Source organism: Orycteropus afer, unplaced genomic scaffold, assembly GCF_000298275.1.
Source record: "Orycteropus afer afer isolate SDZICR_OR568_19922 unplaced genomic scaffold, OryAfe1.0 scaffold00127, whole genome shotgun sequence".
NCBI lineage: Eukaryota > Metazoa > Chordata > Mammalia > Tubulidentata > Orycteropodidae > Orycteropus > Orycteropus afer.
The window spans coordinates 7695971-7707659 of NW_006921714.1; the positions used below are offsets into that span (position 1 = coordinate 7695971).

Sequence of the window (11689 nt, forward strand, 5' to 3'; positions counted from 1 at the left end):
TGAGCATTCAGCAGCCCAGCGTGACCTTTGGGGGGCTCTGATAGGAGGTCAGGCCAACGTCAGTTGACCCAGGATATGACCTCACTTCCTTGGCAATGGAGTACGTAGAACTTGGAATCCTGGTCACCAGGTCCCCACATTCTAGAGACAGGCCCTAGGCCAGCTCACTTGAGTGGAGACACTCAAACTGTGAGAATGTTGTCTAGCTGTTTTTCGCGTTCCCCCGAATCCAACCTGGAGAAATCCAGGAAATTGACCCGATCCCAGGGATTGAGACATGGTGTCAGCTCCCACCCCCGAAGGCTCTGGCCATTTTCAAAAAAGAACCAGAAGGTAAGACAGGTGGGGCCGGGCAGGCCAAAGCAGGCTAGACCACCACTGTGACCCCACCTGGTCAGCCCTACACACCTCCCCCACATCATACCAGCCCCCAGGCCATGCCACCCCTTCTCCTTGGGAACGTGGGCTGCCTGCTGGTGAGGGCTAGAAGGGAGAGAGGACAGAACCGATGAGGCAGAAAGTTGTTGGAGGAGGCAGGGTCCGTTTTGGGGACCCAGGTGGGTGGGATCAGGGAAGGATGGTCATGGGATATGGGAAATAGGGGGAGGGATGAGTGGTGAGGAAAATGATGCAAATGGCTCTGCTGCTGCTTCCCAACAGGCACTCATGGGGGGCTCCCCCAGCTCCATTCCCACAGTCCATCACAAGCACTGGGCTCGTGAGTCTGAGGTGGTGGGTGGGCCTGTTCCATCAGGTTGGAATGACACCTTGGGTGGCCCAGGTAGGGACCTGCTTTGTGTCCTTGCCCCAACCCCCTCATCACATAAGACACTGAACCCTAAGTCTCCACCGGGTTCTACAATAATCAGGGGATGATAGTGCTGTCAGTGGTCAGTGGACTTGGCTGGGTTGGATGGTGCATTCCCAGCCAGGTCCCCAGCCCGTGGTGAACACAAGGAACGGTGAGTGCCTCTCAGGGATAGAGAGGGAAGGAGGTGGTTTGGAGGGGCCCTGGATGCCTCCAGGTCATCTTCGGGGCCTTGTTTCCACAGAGTCCCCCTCAGGAGATCTGTGAGGAGGAGAAGGATGGCATCGTCTACAGCGTCTACCCCAAGAAAGGGGCCAGGAAGGGCTGGCGCAGGCTCTGGTGTGTCTGTGGCTCCCAACAAGACCTGGAGGAGGCTGGCCTGGTGCGCAGAGTCAAGGCTGGCAGTCTGGACAAGCTGGTGGAGCACCTGGTCCCTGCCTTCGTGGAGGGGGACCTGGCCTACGTGGAAGCTCTTTCTGGGCACCTACAGAACCTACACCACCACCCAGCACGCCTGCTGTTCAAAAGGTATGGATGTCACTGCGCTCATTCTGCCGGGGACGGCGGACACCAGGACCAGCGGAAAGAAGCCATCTCCTTCATTCTGGGCCGCTGGCTGGATGACTACCCAGAGGATTTCCATCAGGCCCCGGACTTCCCCGCCTCAAGGCAGTACTGGAGTACCTACATAGAAATATGCCCGGCTCAGACCTGGAGCACCGTGTCCAACTTCTCCTGGGCCAGCTAGGTCCCCTGGAGCCCACTGAGGCAGAGCCTGCAGCTCCACAGGCAAGACCAGTTGTAAGGGTAGCCCGAGATACAGCAGGGCCTCCAGAACTAACTCACGGATCACTAGATGATCTTGAACTTCCTAGTGCACCAAATAAAGACCTCCATGGAGCACCAGATCCCCCACCACCAGCACCATCACTGGAAGGTGAGCAAGAGCCAGCTGGAGAGCTGGGAACACTTCCTGGTCCGTCACCAGAAGTGAAGGAAGAACACTGTGGTGATGAGGGTCCACATGCTGAAGCGAAACCAGAGCCCCCAGAGCCCCCCATCCACCATCACCAGTTACATCACTGGAAGCTGACCGAGAGCCAGCCACTGAGCTGGGAAGGATTCCTGGTGCGCCACCAGAGGAGAATCAAGAACCCTCTGGTGATGGGGATCCAGAGGCTGACACAAAATCAGGGCCCCATAGAGCCCCAGATCCAGGACCCCCAGTTCCAGCCCTGGAAGCTGAAAGAGAGTCAGCTGGAGAGCTGGTAATTGTTCGTGGTCAACCACCCGAAATGAATCAAGAAACCTCTGGTGATGTGGATCCACATACTGAAACAAAGTCAGGGCCCCATAGAGCCCCAAATCCACCATCACCAGGTCCATCACTGGAAGATGAAGGAGAGCCAGCTGGAGAGCTGGAAATTTGTCCTGGGCCGTCACCAGAAAGGAATGAAGAACCCTCTGGTGACGTGGATCCAGAGGCTGAAAGAAAATCAGGGTCCCGTTTAGCCCCAGATCCAGCACCACCGGTTCCAGCCCTGGAAGCTGAAAAAGAATCTGCTGGAGAGCTGGAAATTGTTCCCGGTCAACCACCCGAAAAGAATCAAGAACCCTCTGATGATGTGGATCCAGAGGCTGAGACAAAATCAGGGCCCCATAGAGCCCTAGATCCACCATCACCAGCTGGAGAGCTGGAAGTTGTTCCTGGTAATCGACCAGAAGTCAATCAAGAACCCTCTGGTGATGTGGATCCAGAGCGTGAAAGAAAGTCAGTGCCCCAGAGAGCCCCACATTCACTAGCATCAGCTCTATCACTGCAAGCTGAAGGGGAGCCAGCTGGAGAGCTGGAAATTGTTCCTCGCCCACCCACAGAACCTAATGGAGGGGAGAGTGGCAATGTGGGTCCTGATCCAGAAACACCAACAGAGCTCCTGAGTGCACCAGACGCACCGCTCCCAGCGCCATCCCCAGCCCCTGAGGGAGGGCAGTCCGGAGGCCTGGAGACGCTTCCTTGCACGCTGCCCGCAGAAAATCCTGAGCCACCTTCTGATGTCCATCCTGCTCCTCCACTCACCTCGGGGCTCAGGGAAGCACTCCATCCTCCCTCTCCAGATATGGCCGCGGCCCGAGGGGCCGAGCCACGTCCTGCTCCTTCTCCCCAGAAGGTCGTGATCCACAGCGAGGGAGCCTCCGCTCCAGAAGCTGACCCTGCCCTCCCCTCACCCGAGAGGGTGCTTTTTTGGTTTTTCTTCAGTATTCTCGCACACGTTATCCTTTATAGTCTGTACTATTTTAACTGGTAGATGTCTAACTCAATAAAGGTTTCACTTGATAGTTTAAAAAAAAAAAAGACAGTATCCTCCCCAAATACAAGGTCATGAGAAAAGCTCCCTAACGACCATGCTGTGTGTTTTTACATCCCTGAATACCTCACGGGCATGCATGCATGCGCAGACACACACACACACACACACACCGCTTTCCTGGAACTAGGTTTCTATCAACAAACAAGGCACATATAGATCATCTAATGCCAAACCCGGCTTCATGGCTGAAAAGCAGACTCCTCCTGCCCACTGCTTGTACTTCTGCCTCAGGCAGGAGCTGGCCCTGGTGGAAAGACGGGACAGTTCAACCAGGTGCGCTCTGTAGGGGTAAATTTTCCTACGTGCTGAACTCAAGTATCCAACACTTTAAACCACTTAAAAGAACCATTACTTCTTACCTTTTTGCTTCTCATATATGAGAGACGGCCCTCGTGAGCATCAGGGTAAGTGCAAAACAGGTAGGTGGTGATGGCGTGCTTTAAGAAGGAGTCACCAAGCATTTCAAGCCGCTCCAGGTTAAATCCATCACTAGCATTTGAAAGGGTCAAAGCCTGAAGAATAAGCCCAGGATTTGGGCCAAGAGTCCTTGAGGAATACCCAACAGAAGGGCTCTGCTCGGAATCCATCCTGCCCTTGAGCGCGCCAACAGGCCTCCCGGCCACCGCGGGACTTCCATCTGAGGTAGATTTGTTAGCATTCCCGTCAAGGTATTTATTACTCAGTAGAGTACATTCATCGCTGGGCTTGCGCTGGTTCTCGTAATTGTATAAATTCTGAATGGGAACTGAGGTAGTTGGTTGTACAGGTATTTCCTGCTTGTAGTAATTCAGCTGATTTCCTTGGCAAAAGTCTCTGTTAGCTAAATCGTAACTGCCATTGGCAACATTTTTATTGTAAGAGAGACCATTCACTGCTGTCAGATCTGTTGGAACCTCGATGTGGAGCTTCGCGGCCGACTCGCCGAGCAGCGTCCTGCAGGTCACAGACATCTGGTCGTGATGTTCTAGAGGGAAGGCTCTAGTAGCACCGTGCTGTGCAGCATGTTCAGGGACTACAGCTGTGCTGTGCTTACAGTAACTGTCGTTTTCAGCTGGAGAGGAGTTGGAAACTGAGATGAAAGATTTGCTGTCGATAGACTTTTTCCACCCGAAGTCTAAGTTGGGGTATCTGCAAAGACATTTTGAAAACTTTCCATCAGGTCCGTCAAACAGGTGAGGCTCAATGCAAGAGATGTTTGAAGAAAGAAAGAAAAATCCCTATAACTAGACTCCTATTTTAGTGGGGAACATTTCCAAGCCAAAAATCAGCGTGATTTGGAATTCTGCACTACGTGAATTACGAAGTGGGACACCATTTACTGCCCTGCTCTAAGCCTTTGTCCTAAAGCACTGTGCAGTGGTGAGAGCATGGAGCTTGGAGCCACTTGCAGGACTCAGGACCCCAGGTCCTCCAGTGAACCGGCTGGAGAACTTTGGACAATGTACATACGCTCTCTGAGTCACAGGCTCTGCACCTGAAAACGAGGCTCATCACCATTCGCACAGCTGCGCCAAGGACCGCGTGAGTTAACAGAGGCCACAGCATTTACGCCGGCGTTGTCACTGCTGGAGCACTCAATAAATACAGGGGTCGCTATTACTACCGTATTTCAAAGATCCTTCCACCCCTAGGACCACCTTGGGCTTGCCAACCAGATGGCCACTTAACTCTGAGTGGCTACTAAACCATCTCCTTAGAATATAGCAGCCCCTAGAGAGGAGAGAGGAACCAAAGCCAAGACCTTAACAGGGCAACCACTTTTTAACACACATTAGTTTTTTAAAAGAGAAGAGAGTTACAACGTCTGTGCGTTAACAAAGACCAGCCTTCAGTTCCTTTAATCCGTCTGTCCTAGAGAAGGAAGGACTGTTCTTGACTTCAGGAACTCTTGTCCCTTTTGTAACCTGGACAGGATCCGGACCAAATGCTCAGAACAGGCTCTCACTGGGGAGTCAAATGACACACTGACTTCATGTTATAGACATCTATGTTTCTTTTCTACTCTTTTAATAATTTTTTCATACAATTTTAGCTTTATTCAATCCTAGCGTAAATATTCAGCTCTAGCATAAATAGGACTTTAGGACCCATGTTCTTTCTGGACGTTGGCACAGGCCTACCTGAAGTCCGCAGGCAGGGATCTGACTCCCACACCGGCATCGCTGGCCGTCTGGGCTCTCAGCTCCTCTGCAGTCAAAAGGCAGTGAAGGCGGTAAAGGATACTGGGGAGACACACTGCTTTCCTCCACAGCGATGCTGGTACCGGGTGGATGGCACAGAGCTCGGGAACCAGTATCTGTGGTAATGAAAACAGCAGGCAGGCCAATATACATGCACACATACATACACACACACACACACACGCACGCACACACGCACACACGCACGAGTGAAAGAGAAAAATCAAAGACCAATTTACTCATGGATAAAGGAAAAAATCTTAAATAACAGTGATAGCTAATTGTACAAAAATTCTAAAGTAACTTTTGAGACAAATGAGTTTTACCCTCAAAAAAACCAAACTCACTGCCATCAAGTCAGTTCTGACTCACCATGACCTCTTTCAGTTTCCAAGGCAGCAAATCTTTACGGGAGTAGATTGCCCCGTCTTTCTTCTGCAGAGTGGCTGATGGGTTTGAACTGCCAACCTCCTGGTTAGCAGTCAAAAGCCTTAAGCACTGCGCCACCAGAGCTCCTTAAGATTTACCCTAAGCTTTACAAAAATAATTTAGCGATTATATAAAAAACTATCTGCCTCTTGGACACAGACTTCAAATCCCTGGGAGATACTGAGATCCAAAACGAAGTGCACACAGGCATCCCCAGCACAGTCTTCAAAAGAAACATGCTTTGTTTGAAAATTAGAAGATGACCAGGGTGCCGCAGACTTAGTGGCTCGAGAGTTACCAGAAAGACATTCAGATAAGATTCAACACAATGTTGACAACAACAAACCAAGCCAAAGTCTAAGGGCCAAACTTTCAAACATTCACAGCTCACTCGGCTCACCTGATCATACAAACGTCAACTATCTTTAGGAACGTGAAATTCTGCTGGCAGCGCCTTACCTGTTTGTTCTGCAGACTTTCCCACTTGGCTTTCCTCTTCTCAGCACTGCTTAGAGGAAGTGCTTTCCCCTTCTGATTCAGATGGCGGGGTGTCAAAAGGTTAAGTCTATAAAGATTTCAAAATAAGTTTAGTTTTACCAAACAAACAAAAATAAACACACACTCCTACAGTGGTGCTCCAACCTCTGCGAGCTTCCCCCCTCATCTGAAGGACTCCTCTCAACCCAGGCTCTAGAGCCCGCCCCCCGCCCCCGGGCGAGCCGGTGTGCAACCATCTCCGGGATTCCAGAGGGTCCACAGTGGGCAATGGGGACAGTGAACCTTCTACTGTGCCTACTGTCCCCTGGGAAGAACGTCTCAGGTGAGCCTACTGCCGTCTGCAGAGCTCCTTACCTGGAAGATGTGTGGTCCACATCCAGCAGTGGCTGGTTAAGATTGGTCAGGTCAAGGTTGTACTTTGTTTTATAATATTCTGCAAAGGTTTCATACTCAGGGGAAGGAAATTTGCTGAGGGGGGTCAGATCAGTGTACACATCAGCTACGTAGAATCGATGAGGCTGGTCAAAATTGCGGTATCTGAAAAAGAAACACAGCTACAATTCGCTTTACATCAACCACTCCCAAACCACTGCTTCTTTAACATGGAAATGAAAACTCTGATTTTCGAGGAAGTGTTTAAAATATTAAAAATAATGTTAATGAAAAATTCTAAAGAATACATTTTGTGTGGATTTGAGGCAAGGAGAACTATATTTTTATCAAGCGAAAACTGACTATTCTCCCCTCGTATATTATTGTTGTTGTAAGTTATTTGTATTCCACCAACACGAAAGCTACTTGATACCTGTAAATATGTCTTAATCCCATCAGTAGAAACAGTGTAAAACATTTCCAATAGCCAAATAACTGAGTAATGACTGTGTACTTAACACTAAATAGGGAAGACACTTATCACAGTAGCCTGTGTGACTGTCCCATCTACAACAGTGACACTTTAATGATAACTAACATTCAAAATAATGACTGTGAGATAAAAAAATCAACAGAAGTTTGAATCGCAGCCACTATTCTAGTTCTGGGGGAGCAGGGGAGACACACCAAAAAACCAAAATCACTGCCATCAAGTCGGATCAGACTCATGGCGACCCCCCTTTGGGTGTCCAAGGTGGTATCACTACAGAAGTAGATTGCCCAACCTTCCTTCCAAGCAGTGGCTGGTGGGTTTGAAGTGCCAGCCTTCTGGTTAGCAGTTGAATGCCTTAGGCACTACGCCACCAGAGCTCCTATTCTTTGAAAAGCATCTGTATTTAACTCTCTTCCCCAGAAACTCCATTCCCTAAATTTTCACAAGAAAAAAAGCATTCTGATTTCCTACTGTCATTGCACTTAGAAACACTATTCCTTGTAAAGGAGTCTAAGAAATGAAACTATGTATGACCAAATTCTATAAAACTATCTTGCACATTAAAAGGATGATGATTTTAAGAAGAAAACATCAAGGTCACCTGGATAATCTGACCTTCACAGAGGTAAACTGGCTCCCCTGCAGCGTTCAGGGTATGTTTTTTAAGCCCATGAACTAGAGAGAGCAGGTGCAACGGCAAGGCGATGCTTCCGCTTCCCATCAGTAGCACCAATGCCAGCATCACGTGAGTTTACGTTCCCAGGGGAACGAGTGACTCTTTTCAAACGAGGTATCGCCACCACCTTCCTTTCCATTAAAACACCCACCTTGGAATGATAACTGCATCTTGGTAATCTTCTAATTTAAACACAAAGGGTGTCTCTTTTGAATACTTTGTACTGGGAATGCCTGTACGAGCTTCGGATTTCTCAATATCTTCCATGAATTTAAAGTCGATGTCCAAAGTGCTGGAGCCATTAACTTAGGGAAGAGAAAGAACTTGGTTTGTTACAATATAATAATACAGAGAAGAGTGTTCCTCAAGCTGTATGTTCACTTATATGTCTAATTCAGAGCTACCTGGACAAAGGAAGGGGATCTTGTGCTACAGAAAATAAGCGAACAGCCAAGAACGTTTTCATTTTTCAGCTAGCATTAAGGGACACTGAGCTCTGAGTCTTTCTTACCAACATTTAGAGGTAGAACACAGTATGCTGAGTCAGCGTCTGTAGGTTTAAATTCTAGTGCAGGTTTTTCAAGCCGAAGAATATGTGAGAATATATACTGGTGAAGTCTTGTAATCAACTCAAGCATTTGCAGAGACAATGTGAAGCCAGACTTCTTCAGCTCAATAGATATGGTAACCTCTCCAGAGCGTGTGTACACAGGAAAGTGCGGAATCTTAACAAAAAGGGAGAGAGCACCCCCGTGGTTAGCAGGCGGTTCATCCTGGTAGAAGCAGAACTTCAGAAGCGGAACACACTTCCTATCGAGGGGAGCACAGGAGACTTCGATTTTAAAGCACGAAACGTAATGAGGTCACAAAAGGCACCCGACTCCTACATCATTCCCCTTTTTCAGAAACACGGTATCTTAAACCCACGCAGTCAGCCCCCAGCATCTACCTGAGGTATGGGTTTGGCTGTCAGAATCCCGAAGCATCGCGTCGTGTCCTCAGGGGGATAGAGTTTCCGCCTTCTGAAGTTGAGCTCATCAGGTAAAGGAGTGGTGAGAACCATCCCTATCACGTACAGGTAACAGGGCTGATCGGGTTTGGGATAGCTATCCCGCAAACATTCGGGAATCTGCAGTTGGAAAGAAAAGTTAAGGATCAAGCACGAGCCGAAGAGCCTCCTTCCAGGTGGTGGCAAGACACCAAATTTATTCCTGGCTTTCCTGAAAGCTGACACTGTCCATCAAAACGACTCGTTTCACCTCCAGAAGCCCACCTCCTGACCCGACAGATGTCTGTCTCCACCTCCCAGAGTGCCTCCATACTGAGAGGACATCCTTCTGAATGTCCACTTCATCATACAAGTTCTCTTTTGTCTTAGTTCCAATTGTAAGTAAGCCAAGACTCTTACTCCTAAAATGAATGAAACAAACAAATCTCTCTCTGAATTAAATAGGCTTCTGGGTATCTGACGGATGAGTCCCAGGATCCCGGAGGACAACCAGAGCTACACCTGAGGCCGGAAGAGCAGGGCACACACAGGCGTCACGGGGCCCTCGTGAGAGAAGCTGTGAGAGGGTGGGGCCGAGACCCTGCGTGGGTCTGGGGAGCCAAGCAGAGGAACCAGCCTTGATACAGCAGGAAATGAGAAGCTAGGAAAGGCTACAGTTCACCCGTCCTATCAATACGAACTGCTTTTGGGTAGCACTGCCTCCGTTTGGTGGAACCTGGTCTGCCCGGAACACTGGTTTCTTCTTCGTCATGTAAGTCAAGCTCTTCTTCATACCTCACCGTCTCCTTCCCGACCGGCATCAAATGGTCATCCAGTTCACCTAGGAGACACGGCAGGACACACAGTGCAGATGCTGTGTCACTACTAAATAATCCAGAAAAGAGGCAAATGAGGAAGACTACTAAAGCACTTTGCGTCTCCCCTGAACTTTTAGGAATTATGGTAAATATATATAAAGCCTAAGTTTGCCTCTTGAACCACTTTAAGCACAATTCAGTGGCACTAACTCTACTCACAATAGTGTGCAGCCGTCGGCACTGTTTCCAGAACGTTCTCCTCATCCCGGACTCTCCACCCCATTAGATATGAACGCCCAGGCCCCCCTCCGCAGCCCAGGCACCCACTCATCTACTTCTGTTTCTATGCCCTGCCTGCTCCAGGCACTTCCTGTAAGTGGGCACTCTCTGCCTTTGATAATGTGAAAGTAACACATCACTCAGGGCGGTCTATTTTGGCATTCAGATACTCACTACAAGCAGAAGTAAAAACTCCCTCCAAGATTAAAGAATAAAGACATAGAAACAGGAAACAGTACATATTAACACTTCTAAATATAAAGGCAACAAAAATAAGTCTTCCCATTCAAAAGGAAAAAAAGCCTACAGATTAATTTGTAAACTGGTAAAGACAAATTTGAGGGAATGACACAGTAACACACAAACACCCATATCCCACAGTTAAGAGAATACCTTTACGTATTTAAAGAAAGTCAGTGAAGGGAGCAAATGAATTACCGTCACCCACAGTGTGAAGCTGTGGGATTAACCTGCTAGTTTTCAGTATCTTGGTGTCTTTTAGGTGAAAGTTTACACAGCAAATTAGGTTCCCATTTAACAATTTCTATATACCTTATTCCATGACACTGGTCACATTTCTCGTAAGGGATCAACAGTCTCAGTATTTATTTTTCCTTCTGTTTCTGTTAACCTCAGTTCCCTGCCCCCCGTCAGCCTCTCATCTCCACTTTAGGGTAAAGGTCTGTCTGGTCTAATGTAGATGGTAATTTAAGGGAGCACAGCAGCCAAGAGTGACAGTGTTTCTTCTGTAAGCCAGTGTACTGTCTGGACGAAAGGTGGCCACCAGCAGCGGCTTTAGACTTTACTTTGATCTGCATGTGCTTCTCACACACCCTTACCTATTTTGTGCAGTTTTTCACAGCAAATGAGAGCTACAACTCTTTCAGCCAATCGCACACAGCTCATTGGTGGACCCTGAAAGTAAAATGAAAACCACAGTGTGAAAACACACGGCTGGGATTTAGTAACTACCTTAAAACCAAAAATACCAAACCCACTGCCATCGAGTCAATTCAGACTCATAGTGACCCGGGTAGGGTTTCCAAGGCTGTAAATCTTTACAGAAGTAGACTGCCACATCTTCCTCTCATGGAGCAGCTGGGGGGTTCGAACCACCTACCTTTTGCTTAGAGCCCAATGCCTTAACCACTGCACCACCAGAGCTCCTTATAACTACCTTACCACCAGTGTAATATTCAACACCCACAATATCTCTGCCCCAATGTCTTTAAAGGTCCATTTACCAGAACAAAGTTCTTTATTGTGAAAAATACTAGTAAATTTTTAAAAAATCCTAATTTCTTTATCTGAAATATGCATCTTTACAAGTCTTGCCCAGTAAAAAATGGAGTTATAACTAAGCTTTTTATAGTTTTGGTGAATTTAAATTTCAGTAACATTTTAAAGCATTTTACTTTCACTAATCTACAAATACATTGAAAAAAAGCAAAATAAAGATAAGATGAGATGTAACTGTAACCCCAGTAGTACTGAACAACTTTTCACACAAGAGAAATTAGTCACCTTGGAATTATCTGGAAATCAGCATTAGGACCAAGGACAGAGTTACAAAAAGGTAGAATTCTGATTCAATGACAACAGACAGGCCGGCGCAGCCCAGCCATGTCCTCTGTCACTCTCACACCTGGACGCCTCTGGCAGAAATGTTCGCACTGACAAGATCTGGAGGCTACTCCAGAGGCCATCTAGTCCAATTCCAGGTCTCTGAGTTAGTCTACTGAAGATCTGAATGTCCAGTTTACTACTAAAGAAACAGAA

At 47.9% G+C, this 11689-nt stretch overlaps 1 protein-coding gene across 1 annotated transcript in view; it reads right to left on the bottom strand.

The window, feature by feature from the left end:
• Positions 1-11689, bottom strand: part of DICER1 (dicer 1, ribonuclease III) — a 56933-nt gene that overhangs the window by 16033 nt on the left and 29211 nt on the right. The window contains exons 12-20 of the mRNA XM_007944523.2: positions 10750-10825; positions 9515-9654; positions 8775-8954; positions 8337-8550; positions 7977-8130; positions 6639-6821; positions 6246-6351; positions 5298-5473; positions 3537-4305 (exon numbers count right to left, since the gene is read on the bottom strand). Of these exons, the coding sequence (XP_007942714.1) occupies positions 3537-4305; positions 5298-5473; positions 6246-6351; positions 6639-6821; positions 7977-8130; positions 8337-8550; positions 8775-8954; positions 9515-9654; positions 10750-10825 (1998 nt within the window). The remainder of the gene's footprint in view (positions 1-3536; positions 4306-5297; positions 5474-6245; positions 6352-6638; positions 6822-7976; positions 8131-8336; positions 8551-8774; positions 8955-9514; positions 9655-10749; positions 10826-11689) is intronic.